This window comes from Salvelinus alpinus, chromosome 6 (genome assembly GCF_045679555.1).
Source record: "Salvelinus alpinus chromosome 6, SLU_Salpinus.1, whole genome shotgun sequence".
Classification (NCBI taxonomy): Eukaryota; Metazoa; Chordata; class Actinopteri; order Salmoniformes; family Salmonidae; genus Salvelinus; species Salvelinus alpinus.
In genome coordinates this window covers 56,813,443-56,830,688 of record NC_092091.1, presented here as the reverse complement: position 1 = coordinate 56,830,688, position 17,246 = coordinate 56,813,443, and the positions used below count along the sequence as shown (strand labels likewise).

General features: G+C 36.1%; 1 protein-coding gene across 1 annotated transcript; it reads right to left on the bottom strand.

The window, feature by feature from the left end:
- Positions 1–1,917: 1,917 nt before the first annotated feature.
- Positions 1,918–17,246, bottom strand: LOC139578960 (uncharacterized). The gene is made up of 26 exons (XM_071407117.1): positions 17,119–17,246; positions 16,984–17,013; positions 16,188–16,208; positions 16,025–16,090; positions 15,864–15,884; positions 15,701–15,766; positions 13,807–13,884; positions 13,491–13,556; positions 13,173–13,250; positions 12,230–12,307; positions 11,919–11,984; positions 11,603–11,680; positions 11,287–11,364; positions 10,976–11,053; positions 10,385–10,462; positions 9,795–9,872; positions 7,635–7,700; positions 7,319–7,396; positions 7,008–7,073; positions 6,692–6,769; positions 6,376–6,453; positions 4,372–4,449; positions 4,215–4,235; positions 4,052–4,117; positions 3,847–3,873; positions 1,918–3,213 (listed from the first exon to the last, which is right to left on the bottom strand). Exons 1-26 carry the CDS (start codon positions 17,153–17,155, stop codon positions 2,702–2,704), a joined length of 2,067 nt encoding a protein of 688 aa, XP_071263218.1. The 5' UTR covers positions 17,156–17,246; the 3' UTR covers positions 1,918–2,701.

The window sequence follows — 17,246 nt, the reverse complement described above, 5'->3', positions numbered from 1 at the left end:
ACAGTGGCCACCATCATTCTTAAATGGAAGAAGTTTGGAACCACCGAGACTCTTCCTAGAGCTGGCCGCCCGGCCAAACTGAGCATTCAGGGTGGTGACGAAGAACCTGATTGTCACTCTGACAGCGCTTCAGAGTTTCTCTGTGGAGAAGGGAGAACCTTCCAGAAAGACCACCATCTCTGCAGCATTCCACCAATCAGGCCTTTATGGTAGAGTGGCCAGACGGAAGACACCCCTCAGTAAAAAGCGCATGACAGCCCGCTTGGAGTTTGCCAAAAGGCACCAAAAGAACTGTGACCATGAGAATCAAGCATTCTTGGCAGAATTCCTCTGTTCAGTGTCTGTAATCTTTTGCCCATCTTAATATTTTATTTTTATTGGCCTGTCTGAGATATGGCTTTTTCGTTGCAACTGCCTCGAAGGCCAGCATCCAGGAGTCGCCTCTTCACTGTTGACGGTGAGACTGGTGTTTTGCGGGTACTATTTAATGAAGCTGCTAGTTAAGGATTTGTGAGGCGTCTGTTTCTCAAACTAGACACTCTAATGTACATGTCCTCTTGCTCAGTTGTGCACCAGTGCCTCCCACTCCTCTTTCTATTCTAGTTAGATCCAGTTTGCGCTGTTCTGTGAAGGGAGTAGTACACAGAGTTGTACGAGATTTTCAGTTTCTTGGCAATTTATCACATGGAATAGCCTTCAATTTTCAGAACAAGAATAGACTGATGAGTTTCAGAAGAAAGTGCTTTTTTTCTCTGGCCATTTTGAGTCTGTAATCAAACCTAAAAAATGCTGATGCTCCAGATACGGAACTAGTCTAAAGATGGCCAGTTTTATTTTTTCTTTAACAGTTTTCAGCTGTGCTAACATAGTTGCAAAAGGGTTTTCTAATGATCAATTAGCCTTTTAAAATGATAAACTAGGATTAGCTAACACAACGTGCCATTGGAACACAGGAGTGATGCTTGCTGATAATGGGCCTCTTCGCCTATGTAGATATTCCACAAAAAATCAGCCGATTCCAGCTACAATAGCTACAATTAACAATGTCTACACTGTATTTATGATCAATTTGATGTTATTTTAATGACAAAAAATTGCTTTTCTTTCCAAAATAAGGACATTTCTAAGCGACTCCAAAATGTTGAACCGTAGTGTATATGTAAATTTTTTACAGATCTTAAAAGGCACTTTAGAGCATGTGTCATCCTGCAGCATAGTATTTTGAGGAAAGTTGAAGTCAGGTTCAATATTGGCTATGCACCCAAGAGGGAAAGAGGTTGGGCTATCCTTAAAATGTTTTAGAGTAATATGTATGCCATTTAGCAGACAATTTTATCTAAAGCAATATGGGTGAACGGGGCCATTTTCAGCTTCCAAGAATTGTGTACAGATCCTTACGACGTGCATGATCATGCTCAAACAAGGTGATGGCGGCAGATGAATGGCACGACAATGTGCCTCAGGATCTTGTCCCAGTTCTTCCATGGCCTACTTACTCACCAGACATGTCACCCATTGAGCAAGTTTGGGATGCTCTGGATCGACGACAGCGTGTTCCAGTTCCCGCCAATATCCAGCAACATCGCACTGCCATTGAAGACGAGTGGGACAACATTCCACAATCAACAGCCTGATCAACTCTATGCAAAGGAGATGTGTCGCGCTGCATGAGGCAAATGGTGGTCACACCAGATATTGACAGGTTTTCTGATCCACACCCCTACCTTTTTAAAAAAAGTATCTGACTAACAGATGCATATCTGTATTCCAGTCATGTGAAATCCATAGATTAGGGCCTAATGAATGTATTTCAATTGACTGATTTCCTCATATGAACTGTAACTAAGTAAAATCTTTGAAATTGTTGCATTTATATTTTTTATACATTCAAACATTCAGCAACAGTGAAACTTTATCAACAGATTACAGTAATTTATTAATTGGGACAACATTTTAACAGAACTGAAGAACACAAAGGATATTTCTAACTTGTATTACAGTAGTTTCACAGAATACATTCATAATCTAGATACAGGTAGAAAAAAAGTCAAAGATTTTTTGTAGATTATATAAAACTCACCAATTTGTAGTCGTAAAAGATTTGTATGAGTAAGTTTTGGTTCGTTCAGCCATTCTTAGGGGGAAAGAATAGGGTTTTGGGATAAATGTAGAAATAACGTCTGAGGTCAACACAGGCTTTAGAGATGATATACATTATAATCTGAGATAATATCCATCAGTTAATAGGAACGTTATGAATTAAGCCTTTGTTTTTTTTCTGATTAAATAAATGCTTTAAAAAAAATCAGTGACTTTAGCTGATGAAGATTAGCTCATAAGCCTGCGTTTACCACAGACCTTATTTTCAACTTTTATCCCAAAAATCGACAAAAACTACATTAATTTTCCAATAGGGTTTGTTCAACGAACCATGGCGGAGTTACTGTCTTCCAAAAGATGCCATTACTAGTGCTCTTTTTCTTGTGGCGTCTGAAAACTTTTTGGGAAAAAGATACACACATTTACAACTTGGTATCACTGAACAACATAAAATGTGTATAATGCATGTCTCATTTGACATGAATTTCACCTGCATCTCGGACCCTTTTCACACTATCGTGCTGACCCAACCTATACTAACCAGGCCAGCGTAGTACAGCTCGACTTGGCTCAGTGGTGTGAAAAGGGTTTTGGTATGCATTCAAATGATTCTTATTGCGAATCTGTCACGTTGTCCCGGGCTGAACACAGGAAAGTAGTTTGATGTCTTCACATCAGTAAAAGTGTAAAGAAGTGACTCTGTATCAACATTATAAAAAGACAGAGTGTGTCTGTCACAGTCTAGAAACACTCCCACAATAGTGAGCTCTGCCACAGTTATTGGTGGTTGAGGGTCAGTATTGACATGGAAACCTTTTTCTTTATCAAAAGATAGAATCCAAAATCCATTCTGTGGAGTTAAAGGAACATTACATCTTCTCTCAACATTTTCTCTGGCCACACCAACATACCATGACAGTTTTTCTGTTGTTCGTTCCTTTACCTTCATTTCCCAATAGTGTCGTTCTGAACTGAAACTCTCTTGAGAAAATACATGGAGATGCATTCTAACAGAGGGGTTTTCTGTATCTTTTTCTTTAATGTAACTAGCACGCTTTCTTTGAATGACTCTAATAGCAGGGTGCGCAGTCTTTTCATCCAGAATGATGTTCTCTGGGGGAAATAGAAAGACAAGATTTCTTTCATTCACACAATATGATGGGATGGATTGGTAAGGATTTCAGATAATGTGGACCTCCAGGTAACTGCCAAAATAAAGAAAACACTTGAGTAAATTAGGTTTCTGGTGGATCTGTTATGGTGTGGGGTGCTTTGTCCTGGCATGGTTTAGGTCCACTCAACCCCTTAGAGGGCCAGGTAAACGTCAATAACTACACATCCATCCTTCAACCTATGATGAACCATTTCTATCCTGATGGGAGGGGTCTCTTACAGAATGACACTTCCCCAATAGGGCACGAGTGGTCAAAATGGTTTGATGATCATGAAAACAATGTAAACCATATGCCATGGCCATCTCAGTCACCAGATCTCAACTCAATTGAACACTTATGAGTGATTCTGGAGCGGCGCCTGAGACAGCGTTTTCCACCACCATTAACAAGAGAGCTCCAGACACTTGTAGAATCTATGCCAATGAGTATTGAAGCTGTCCCAGCAGCTCGTGGTGGCCCAACGCCCTATTAAGACACTTTGTTGGTTTCCTTTATTTATGCTGTTACCTGTATATTGTAATAATCTAATGAACATACAATGTTCCTGTCCTACTGTGATTTTTTTTTTTACCTTTGAATCCTTTCACCTGGTGCCAATCTGCATTTAAAAAAGGAAATTGTGAGTGTCCTGTATTTCAACTGTTCCAAAAATTGTATGAATTATAAATGGTTTAATGCACTCCAACATGTCAGCAGACTTAGTTTTATGAACAATGTAAACACTGTAAATTATACAATTTAGAGGGTAATGCATTTCCCCCCCAGTATAACTTCACCTTTCAGATTAACTTCTTTACCAGCTGCTCTCTGTTCGGTAGGAGTCTTCACTGTGTTTTCTGCCCCTAACGAAGCACATTTAGGTAGTATTAAAATGAATCAGGTTACTACATTATCAAAGTTATATTATATCATATACAGTATATAATGAGTGAACATTACCTTCAATTAGTTTTTTTGTCTCTGTTGAATGGAAAAGGTGAAAGTTATTGTAAAAAAGTGAATGTGGAACAGGGACAGTCAAATCCTATCGCGAATATGTCAAATTATCATCAAAATATATAACGAAAAGGGAAATATTGTTATCCTATTACTTTACCTTCCAGATTCAATTCATTTCCATCTGCTCTCTGTTCAGTAGGTGTCAGCACTGTGTTTTCTGCCCCTAACGGAGCACCTTCAGGTAATTTTGAAATTCATCAGGTTACTGCATTATCAAAGTAATATTATATCATATACATTTACATTTAAGTCATTTAGCAGACGCTCTTATCCAAAGCGACTTACATTTTTAACCTTTATTTAACTAGGCAAGTCAGTTAAGAACAAACTCTTATTTTCAATGACGGCCTAGGAACAGTGGGTTAACTGCCTTGTTCAGGGGCAGAACGACAGATTTGTACCTTGTCAGCTCGGGGATTTGAACTTGCAACTTTTCGGTTACTAGCCCAACGCTCTAACCACTAGGCTACCCTGCCACCGCCGATATATACAGTATATCATGAGCGAACATTACATTCAATTCGTTTTTTTATCTCTGTTGAATGGAAAAGGTGAATGTGGAACTGGGACAGTCAAATCCAAATGTGATTATGACAAATGATCATCAAATTATACAATTAACTTCTTATGGCTGGGTGGCAGTATTGAGTAGCTTGGATGGATAAGGTGCCCAGAGTAAACTGCCTGCTACTCAGGCCCAGAAGCTAAGATATGCATATTATTAGTAGATGTGGATAGAACACACTCTGAAGTTTCTAAAACTGTTTGAATGATGTCTGTGCGTATAACAGAACTCATATGGCAGGCAAAAACCTGAGAAAAAAGCCAACCAGGAAGTGGGAAATCTGAGGTTTGTAGTTTTTCAACTCTTTGCCTATCCAAGATACAGTGTAAATTTGGTCCGATTGCACTTCCTAAGGCTTCCGCTAGATGTCAACAGTCTTTAGAACCTTGTTTGAGGCTTCTACTGTGAAGTGGGGGGGAATGAGAGCTGATTGAGTCAGGTGTCTGGAGTGTCATGAGCTCATTCAGGCGCGCTCCTGTGAGAGGTAGCTGCGTTCCATCGCATTTCTAAAGACAAAAGATTTCTCCGGTTGAAACATTATTGAAGATTTATGTTAAAAACATCCTAAAGATTGATTCTATACATCGTTTGACATGTTTCTACGAACTGTAATGGAATTTTTGGACTTTTCGTCTGGCCTGCGCATCGTGAATTTGGATTTGTGAACTCAAGGCGCGAACAAAAAGGAGGTATTTGGACATAAATTATGGACTTTATTGAACAAAACAAACATTTATTGTGGAACTGGGATTCCTGGGAGTGAATTCTGATGAAGATCATCAAAGGTAAGTGAATATTTATAATGCTATTTCTGACTTATGTTGACTCCACAACATGGCGGATATCTGTATGGCTTGTTTTTGTGTCTGAGCGCCGTACTCAGATTATTGCATGGTGTGCTTTTTTGGTAAAGCTTTTTTGAAATCTGACACAGCGGTTGCATTATGGAGAAGTTTATCTAAAGTTCCATGCATAACACTTATATTTTCATCAACATTTATAATGAGTATTTTTGTAAATTCATGTGGCTCTCTGCAAAATCACCAGATGTTTTGGAAGCAAAACATTACTGAACGTAACCCGCCAATGTAAACTGAGATTTTTGGATATAAATATGAACTTCATCGAACAAAACATACATGTATTGTGTAACATGAAGTCCTATGAGTGTCATCTGATGAAGATCATCAAAGGTTAGTGATTAATTTTATCTCTATTTCTGCTTTTTGTGACTCCTCTCTTTGGCTGGAAAAATGTCTGTGTTTTTCTGTGACTAGGTACTGACCTAACATAATCGTTTGGTGTGCTTTCGTCGTAAAGCCTTTTTGAAATCGGACACTGTGGTGGGATTATCAACAAGTTTATCTTTAAAAGGGTGTAAAATACTTGTATGTTTGAGGAATTTTAATGATGAGATTTCTGTTTGAATTTGGCGCCCTGCACTTTCACTGGCTGTTGTCATATCGATCCCGTTAGCGGGATCTAAGCCATAAGAAGTTTTAAGAAGGTAATACATTTTTTATTCTTTTAAAATACCTTCCAGATTTAATTCTTTTTCAGCTGCTTTCTGTATGGGAGGGGTCAGCACTGTGTTTTCTGCCCCTAACGGAGCACCTTTAGGTAATATTGAAATTCATCAGGTTACTACATTATCAAAGTTATATCATATACAGTATATCATGAGTGAACATTACATTCAATTAGGTCTATTGTCTCTGTTGAATGGAAAAGGTGAACGTTATTGTAAAAAGGTGAATGTGGAACTGGGACAGTAAAATCCTATTGCAATTATGTCAAATATCATCAAAATATACCATTAAAGGGTAATATATTTGTTATCCTATTACTTTACCTTTCAGATTCAAGTCTTTTCCATCTGATCTCTGTTCGGAAGGTCTCGGCACTGTGTTTTCTGCCCCCAACGGAGCACCTTTAGGTAATATTGAAATTCATCAGGTTACTACATTATCAAAGTTATATCATATACAGTATATCATGAGTGAACATTACATTCAATTAGGTCTATTGTCTCTGTTGAATGGAAAAGGTGAACGTTATTGTAAAAAGGTGAATGTGGAACTGGGACAGTCAAATCCTATTGCAATTATGTCAAATATCATCAAAATATACCATTAAAGGGTAATATATTTGTTATCCTATTACTTTACCTTTCAGATTCAAGTCTTTTCCATCTGATCTCTGTTCGGAAGGTCTCGGCACTGTGTTTTCTGCCCCTAACGGAGCACATTTAGGTAATATAAAAATGAATCAGCTTAATACAGTATCAAAGTTATATTATATACAGTATATCATGAGTGAACATTATATTCAATTACTTTTTTTTCTCTGTTGAATGGAAAAGGTGAAAGTTATTGTAAAAAGGTGAATGTGGAACTGGGACATACAAATCCAATTATGATAAATGATCATCAAATTATACAATTAAGAAGGTAATACATGTTATATTCTTTTACTATACCTTCCAGATTCAATGCTTTTTCAGCTGCTTTCTGTATGGGAGGGGTCAGCACTGTGTTTTCTGCCCCTAACGGAGCACCTTTAGGTAATATTGAAATTCATCAGGTTACTACATTATCAAAGTTATATCATATACAGTATATCATGAGTGAACATTACATTCAATTAGGTCTATTGTCTCTGTTGAATGGAAAAGGTGAACGTTATTGTAAAAAGGTGAATGTGGAACTGGGACAGTCAAATCCTATTGCGATTGTGTCAAATATCATCAAAATATACCATTAAAGGGTCATATATTTGTTATCCTATTACTTTACCTTTCAGATTCAAGTCTTTTCCATCTGCTCTCTGTTCGGTAGGTCTCGGCACTGTGTTTTCTGCCCCTAACGGAGCACATTTAGGTAATATAAAAATGAATCAGCTTAATACAGTATCAAAGTTATCCTGTCTGGCACCGGGGTTCCGCTAGCGGAACTCCTCCCACATTCCACTGAAAAGGCAGAGCGCGAAATTCAAAAGATATTTTTTAGAAATATTTAACTTTCACACATTAACAAGTCCAATACAGCAAATGAAAGATACACATCTTGTGAATCCAGTCAACATGTCCGATTTTTAAAATGTTTTACAGCGAAAACACCACATATATTTATGTTAGCTCACCACCAAATACAAAAAAGGACAGACATTTTTCACAGCACAGGTAGCATGCACAAAGCCAACCAAACTAACCAAGAACCAACCAAACTAACCAAGAAACAACTTCATCAGATGACAGTCTTATAACATGTTATACAATAAATCTTTGTTTTGTTCGAAAAATGTGCATATTTGAGGTATAAATCAGTTTTACATTGCAGCTACCATCACAGCTACCATCAGAAATAGCACCGAAGCAGCCAGAGTAATTACAGACACCAACGTCAAATACCTAAATACTCATCATAAAACATTTCTGAAAAATCGATGGTGTACAGCAAATTAAAGACAAACATCTTGTGAATCCAGCCAATATTTCCGATTTTTTAAGTGTTTTACAGCGAAAACACAATATAGCATAATATTAGCTTACTACAATAGCCTACCACACTACCGCATTCATTCATCAAGGCACGTTAGCGATAGCAATAGGCATGTTAGCGATAGCGAATAAACCAGCAAAAGATATTAATTTTCACTAACCTTCATAAACCTTCATCAGATGACAGTCCTATAACATCAGGTTATACATACACTTATGTTTTGTTCGAAAATGTGCATATTTAGAGCTGAAATCAGTGGTTATACATTGTGCTAACGTAGCATCTTTTTCCCAGAATGTGCGGATATTTTTATGACACTCAACTATTCTGACCAAATAACTATTCATAAACGTTACTAGAAAATACATGTTGTATAGGAAATGATAGATACACTAGTTCTTAATGCAATCGCCGTGTTAGAATTCTAAAAATAACTTCATTACGACATCCAGCTTAGTTATAGCGAGAGAGTACCCAAAATCTGGGCGCAAACGACTATTTCACATGTTCGACAGATATATGAAATAGCATCATAAAATGGGTCCTACTTTTGACGATCTTCCATCAGAATGTTGTACAAGGGGTCCTTTGTCCAGAACAATCGTTGTTTGGTTTTAGAATGTCCTCTTCTCCAGTCAGTTAGCACGGAAAGCTAGCAAAGTAGCGCAAAGCTCTCATTCCTGAACAAAGGCACACAACGCAACACGCCTAACGTCCCGAATAAATTTCAATAATCTAATAAAACTATATTCAGAAAACATACTTTACGATGATATTGTCACAAGTATCAAATAAAATCAAAGCCGGAGATATTAGTCGTCTATAACGACAGCTTTTCAGAAGGCAAAACCAGGTCCCTTCACGCGCTCTCCAGAAAACAGGAAACTGGTGACACGTCATGCCAAGAGCTTTTATTCGACCCCAGATCAAGTTATACACTCCATTTCTTCTCTCACTGCCTGTCGACATCTAGTGGAAGAAGTATGAAGTGCAAGTATACTAATAAATATCAAGGACATTTAAAGGCAGGGCCTCGAACAGAGCATCGATTTCAGATTTTCCACTTCCTGTCAGGAAGTTTGCTGCAAAATGAGTTCTGTTTTACTCACAGATATAATTCAAACGGGTTTAGAAACTAGAGAGTGTTTTCTATCCAATAGTAATAATAATATGCATATTGTACGAGCAAGAATTGAGTACGAGGCCGTTTTAAATTGGGCACGATTTTCCCCCAAAGTGAAAACAGCGCCCTCTGTCCTCAACAGGTTATATTATATACAGTATATCATGAGTGAACATTACATTCAATTACTTTTTTTTCTCTGTTGAATGGAAAAGGTGAAAGTTATTGTAAAAAGATGAATGATGAACTGGGACATACAAATCCAATTATGATAAATGATCATCAAATTATACAATTAAGAAGGTAATACATGTTATATTCTTTTACTATACCTTCCAGATTCAATTCTTTTCCAGCTACTTTCTGTTTGGGAGGGGTGAGCACTGTGTTTTCTGCCCCTAACGGAGCACCTTTAGGTAATATTGAAATTCATCAGGTTACTACATTATCCAAGTTATATCATATACAGTATATCATGAATGAACATTACATCCAATTAGGTTTTTTGTCTCTGTTGAATGGAAAAGGTGAACGTTATTGTAAAAAGGTCAATGTGGAACTGGGACAGTAAAATCAATTTACGATTATGTATAATTATCATCAAAATATACAAATAAAAGGGTCATATATTTGTTCTCCTATTACTGTGTTTTCTGCCCCTAATGGAGCACATTTAGTTAATATTGAAATGAATCTGGTTACTACATTATCAAAGTTATATCATATACAGTATATCATGAGTGAACATTACATTCAATTATGTTTTTTGTCTCTGTTGAATGGAAAAGGTGAAAGTTATTATTAAAAGGTGAATGTGGAACTGGGACAAGCAAACCCAAATGTGAATCCTATTGCGATTACGTCAAAATATCATCAAATTAAACAATTAAGAAGGTAATACATTTTTTATCTTTTACTATACCTTCCAGATTCAATGCTTTTTCAGCTGCTTTCTGTATGGGAGGGGTCAGCACTGTGTTTTCTGTCCCTAACGGAGCACCTTTAGGTAATATTGAAATTCATCAGGTTACTACATTATCAAAGTTATATCATATACAGTATATCATGAGTGAACATTACATTCAATTAGGTTTTTTGTCTCTGTTGAATGGAAAAGGTGAACGTTATTGTAAAAAGGTCAATGTGGAACTGGGACAGTAAAATCAATTTACAATTATGTATAATTATCATCAAAATATACAAATAAAAGGGTCATATATTTGTTCTCCTATTACTGTGTTTTCTGCCCCTAATGGAGCACATTTAGTTAATATTGAAATGAATCTGGTTACTACATTATCAAAGTTATATCATATACAGTATATCATGAGTGAACATTACATTCAATTATGTTTTTTGTCTCTGTTGAATGGAAAAGGTGAAAGTTATTGTAAAAAGGTGAATTGTGGAACTGGGACAAGCAAACCCAAATGTGAATCCTATTGCGATTACGTCAAAATATCATCAAATTAAACAATTAAGAAGGTAATACATTTTTTATCTTTTACTATACCTTCCAGATTCAATGCTTTTTCAGCTGCTTTCTGTATGGGAGGGGTCAGCACTGTGTTTTCTGCCCCTAACGGAGCACCTTTAGGTAATATTGAAATTCATCAGGTTACTACATTATCAAAGTTATATCATATACAGTATATCATGAGTGAACATTACATTCAATTAGGATTTATGTCTCTGTTGAATGGAAAAGGTGAACGTTATTGTAAAAAGGTGAATGTGGAACTGGGACAAACAAATCAAATTATGACAAATGATCATCAAATTATACAATTAAGAAGGTAATACATGTTTTATCTTTTACTATACCTTCCTGATTCAATTCTTTTTCAGCTGCTTTCTGTATGGGAGGGGTCAGCACTGTGTTTTCTGCCCCTAACGGAGCACCTTTAGGTAATATTGAAATTCATCAGGTTACTACATTATCAAAGTTATATCATATACAGTATATCATGAGTGAACATTACATTCAATTAGGTCTATTGTCTCTGTTGAATGGAAAAGGTGAACGTTATTGTAAAAAGGTGAATGTGGAACTGGGACAGTCAAATCCTATTGCAATTATGTCAAATATCATCAAAATATACCATTAAAGGGTAATATATTTGTTATCCTATTACTTTACCTTTCAGATTCAAGTCTTTTCCATCTGATCTCTGTTCGGAAGGTCTCGGCACTGTGTTTTCTGCCCCCAACGGAGCACCTTTAGGTAATATTGAAATTCATCAGGTTACTATATTATCAAAGTTATATCATATACAGTATATCATGAGTGAACATTACATTCAATTAGGTCTTTTGTCTCTGTTGAATGGAAAAGGTGAACGTTATTGTAAAAAGGTGAATGTGGAACTGGGACAGTCAAATCCTATTGCAATTATGTCAAATATCATCAAAATATACCATTAAAGGGTAATATATTTGTTATCCTATTACTTTACCTTTCAGATTCAAGTCTTTTCCATCTGATCTCTGTTCGGAAGGTCTCGGCACTGTGTTTTCTGCCCCTAACGGAGCACATTTAGGTAATATAAAAATGAATCAGCTTAATACAGTATCAAAGTTATATTATATACAGTATATCATGAGTGAACATTACATTCAATTACTTTTTTTTCTCTGTTGAATGGAAAAGGTGAAAGTTATTGTAAAAAGGTGAATGTGGAACTGGGACATACAAATCCAATTATGATAAATGATCATCAAATTATACAATTAAGAAGGTAATACATGTTATATTCTTTTACTATACCTTCCAGATTCAATGCTTTTTCAGCTGCTTTCTGTATGGGAGGGGTCAGCACTGTGTTTTCTGCCCCTAACGGAGCACCTTTAGGTAATATTGAAATTCATCAGGTTACTACATTATCAAAGTTATATCATATACAGTATATCATGAGTGAACATTACATTCAATTAGGTCTATTGTCTCTGTTGAATGGAAAAGGTGAACGTTATTGTAAAAAGGTGAATGTGGAACTGGGACAGTCAAATCCTATTGCAATTATGTCAAATATCATCAAAATATACCATTAAAGGGTAATATATTTGTTATCCTATTACTTTACCTTTCAGATTCAAGTCTTTTCCATCTGATCTCTGTTCGGAAGGTCTCGGCACTGTGTTTTCTGCCCCCAACGGAGCACCTTTAGGTAATATTGAAATTCATCAGGTTACTACATTATCAAAGTTATATCATATACAGTATATCATGAGTGAACATTACATTCAATTAGGTCTTTTGTCTCTGTTGAATGGAAAAGGTGAACGTTATTGTAAAAAGGTGAATGTGGAACTGGGACAGTCAAATCCTATTGCAATTATGTCAAATATCATCAAAATATACCATTAAAGGGTAATATATTTGTTATCCTATTACTTTACCTTTCAGATTCAAGTCTTTTCCATCTGCTCTCTGTTCGGAAGGTCTCGGCACTGTGTTTTCTGCCCCTAACGGAGCACATTTAGGTAATATAAAAATGAATCAGCTTAATACAGTATCAAAGTTATATTATATACAGTATATCATGAGTGAACATTACATTCAATTACTTTTTTTTCTCTGTTGAATGGAAAAGGTGAAAGTTATTGTAAAAAGGTGAATGTGGAACTGGGACATACAAATCCAATTATGATAAATGATCATCAAATTATACAATTAAGAAGGTAATACATGTTATATTCTTTTACTATACCTTCCAGATTCAATGCTTTTTCAGCTGCTTTCTGTATGGGAGGGGTCAGCACTGTGTTTTCTGCCCCTAACGGAGCACCTTTAGGTAATATTGAAATTCATCAGGTTACTACATTATCAAAGTTATATCATATACAGTATATCATGAGTGAACATTACATTCAATTAGGTTTTTTGTCTCTGTTGAATGGAAAAGGTGAACGTTATTGTAAAAAGGTGAATGTGGAACTGGGACAGTCAACTCCTATTGTAATTATGTCAAAATATCATCAAAATATACCATTAAAAGGGTAATATATTTGTTATCCTAATACTTTACCTTTCAGATTCAAGTCTTTTTCATCTGCTTTCTGTTCGGTAGGTGTCGGCACTGTGTTTTCTGCACCTAATGGAGCACATTTCGGTAATACAAAAATTCATCAGGTTCCTACATTATCAAAGTTATATTATATCATATACAGTATTTCATGAGTGAACATTACATTCAATTAGGATTTATGTCTCTGTTGAATGGAAAAGGTGAACGTTATTGTAAAAAGGTGAATGTGGAACTGGGACAAACAAATCAAATTATGACAAATGATCATCAAATTATACAATTAAGAAGGTAATACATGTTTTATCTTTTACTATACCTTCCTGATTCAATTCTTTTTCAGCTGCTTTCTGTATGGGAGGGGTCAGCACTATGTTTTCTGCCCCTAATGGAGCACCTTTAGGTAATATTGAAATTCATCAGGTTACTACATTATCAAAGTTACATTATCAAAGTTATATCATATACAGTATATCATGAGTGAACATTACATTCAATAATTTTTTTTGTCTCTGTTGAATGGAAAAGGTGAACATTATTGTAAAAAGGTGAATGTAGAATTGGGAAATTCAAATCCTATTGCGATTATGTCAAAATATCATCAAATTATACAATTAAAAGGGTAGCATACAGTTTTTCAACCACTCCACAAATGTCTTGTTAACAAGCTATAGTTTTGGCAAGTCGATTAGGACATCTACTTTGTGCATGACACAAGTAATTTTTCAAGCAATTGTTTACAGACAGATTGTTTCACTTATAATTCAGCGGTATCACAATTCCAGCGGGCCAGAAGTTTACATACACTAAGTTAACTGTACCTTTAAACATCTTGGAAAATTCCAGAAAATGATGTCATGGCATTAGAAGCTTCTGATAGGCTAATTGACATAATTTGAGTCAATTGGAGGTGTACCTGTGGATGTATTTCTAGGCCTACCTTCAAACTAAGTGCCTCTTTGCTTGACATCATGGGAAAATAAATTAGCCAAGACTTAAGACAAAAAATTGCAGACCTCCGCAAGTCTGGTTCATCTTTGGGCGCAAGACCACATTCATCTGTACAAACAATAGTACGCAAGTATAAACACCATGGGACCACGCAGCCATCATACCACTCTGGAAGGAGACGCGTTCTGTCTCCTAGAGATTAACGTGCTTTTGTTCGAAAAGTGCAATTCAATCCCAGAACAACAGCAAAGGACCTTGTGAAGATTCTGGAGGAAACAGGTACAAAGTATCTATATCCACAGTAAAACGAGTCCTTTATCGATATAACCTGAAAGGCCACTCAGCAAGGAAGAAGCCACTGCTCCAAAACCGCCATAAAAAAGCCAGATTACGGTTTGCTACTGCACATGGGGACAAAGATCATACTTTTTGGAGAAATGTCCTCTGGTCTGATGAAACAAAAATAGAACTGTTTGGCTATAATGACCATCGTTATGTTTGGAGGAAAAAGGGGGAGGCTTGCAAGCCGAAGAACACCATCACAACAGTGAAGCACGGGGTGGCAGCATCATGTTTTGGGGGTGCTTTGCTGCAGGAGGGACTGGTGCACTTCACAAAATAGATGGCATCATGAGGCAGGAAAATTATGTGGATATATTGAAGCAACATCTCAAGACGTCAGTCAAGAAATTAAAGCTTGGTCGCAAATGGGTCTTCCAAATGGACAATGACCCCAAGCATACTTCCAAAGTTGTGGCAAAATGGCTTAAGGACAACAAAGTCAAGGTATTGGAGTGGCCATCACAAAGCCCTGGCCTCCATCCTATAGAACATTTGTGGGCAGAACTGAAAAAGCGTGTGTGAGCAAGGAGGCCTACAAACCTGACTCAGTTACACTAGCTCTGTCAGGAGGAATGGGCCAAAATTCACCCAACTTATTGTGGGAAGCTTGTGGAAGGCTACCTGAAACATTTGACCCAAGTTAAACAATTTAAAGGCAATGCTGCCAAATACCAATTGAGTGTAACTTCTGACCCACGGGGAATGTGATGAAAGAAATAAAAGCTGAAATAAATCATTCTCTCTACTATTATTCTAACATTTCACATTCTTAAAATAAAGTGGTGATCCTAACTGACCTAAGACAAGGAATTTTTTACATGGATTAAATGTCAGGAATTGTGAAACTGAGTTTAAATGTAGTTGGCTAAGGTGTATGTAAACTTCCGACTTCAACTGTATTTGTTCTCCTATTACTTTACCTTCCAGATTCAATTCTTTTCCAGCTGCTTTCTGTTTGGGAGGTGTCGGCACTGTGTTTTCTGCCCCTAACGGAGCATATTTAGGTAATATTGAAATTCATTAGGTTACTACATTATCAAAGTTATAATATATCATATTCAGTATATAATGAGTGAACATTACCTTCAATTAGTTTTTTTGTCTCTGTTGATTGGAAAAGGTGAAAGTTATAGTAAAAAGGTGAATGTGGAACTGGGAAAGTCGAATCCAAATGTGATTATGACAAATGATCATCAAATTATACAATTAAAAAGGTAATACATTTTTTTATCCTTTTACTATACCTTCCAGATTCACTTCTTTTCCAGCTGCTCTCTGGTCGGTAGGTCTCGGGATTGTGTTTTCTGCCCCTAATGGAGCACATTTCAGTAATATTGAAATTCATCAGTTTACTACATTATCAAAGTTATATAAGATCATATACAGTATATCACGAGTGAACATTACCTTCAATTAGGTTTTTTGTCTCTGTTGAATGGAAAAGGTGAAAGTTATTGTAAAAAGGTGAATTGTGGAACAGGGAGAGTCAAACCCTATTGAGATATGTGCATATTATGCTTGGTGTCAATGGAATGTTTCCTCATAAATAAGTTAGTAGCATGTATTAGCATGTATTAGCATTTCACCGAGAGATCAGAATGAAACAGTTATCTGCCGGCCCCTGTCCTAGCTCAGTTTGATTTGAAATATAGAGACACAATCATGTCAACATAAAATCCATCATGGTTTATGTTGTCATAAATAAACTAAGTGTGAGATGAGTTATAACACAGATCAGATGAGATACTGTTTCTGCACTTTTGGCATGACACATTTTAGAGGGTAAAGAAATGTTTTCCCCCTATTACTTAATACCTTCCAGATTAATTTCTATACCAGCTGCTATCTCTTCAGTAGTTGGTATCTGTTCTTTGCTTTCTGCCCCTAGCAGAGCGCATTTAGGTCATTATCCTGCAATTCAATAATCGTAAATATTTAATTTATACAAAACTAGGCTACTAAATGATTATCAACGTTATAAAATTATATCATCATGATAGTGAACAACCTGCAATAGTTTTATTTTGCTCTGTTGAATGGAGAAGGTTAAAATTATTATAAAAAGGTAAATTGTGGAACAAGTAGAGTCAAATCCTATTGAGATATGTACATATCATGCTTCGTGTCAATGGAAAGGTTCTCAAAAATAAGTTGCGTGTATCTTATGATAGCCTTCACCCAGAGATCAAAATGAAACAATTACCTGCTGGCCTCTGTCCCAGCTCAGTTTGATCTGAAATATAGAGACACAATTGTCAAAATAAAATAAACTCATTGTTTATGTTATGTCATAACTCATATTTTATTCTTAGTTTATTTATCAGATGAAACACACTACCTGAACGGTTTCTGGACTTTTGGGATGAAGACCACATGGACCATAAAATATAAACAAATATTATTGTTTAAATATGTTATGGACAAAATCTTTTATGACACAATTCTCTTTAGGGTCATTATTACTGT

Excerpts from the sequence above, each read along its gene's own strand:
- LOC139578960 (XM_071407117.1), bottom strand. The coding sequence starts at position 17,155 with ATGTGGTCTTCATCCCAAAAGTCCAGAAACCGTTCAG. Across the intron at positions 16,091-16,187 it reads GACAAAAAACCTAATTGAAG|GGGCAGAAAACACAATCCCG; the intron begins GTAATGTTCACT and ends GTGCTCCATTAG. Across the intron at positions 10,463-10,975 it reads AAAAGCATTGAATCTGGAAG|GTGCTCCGTTAGGGACAGAA; the intron begins GTATAGTAAAAG and ends TATTACCTAAAG.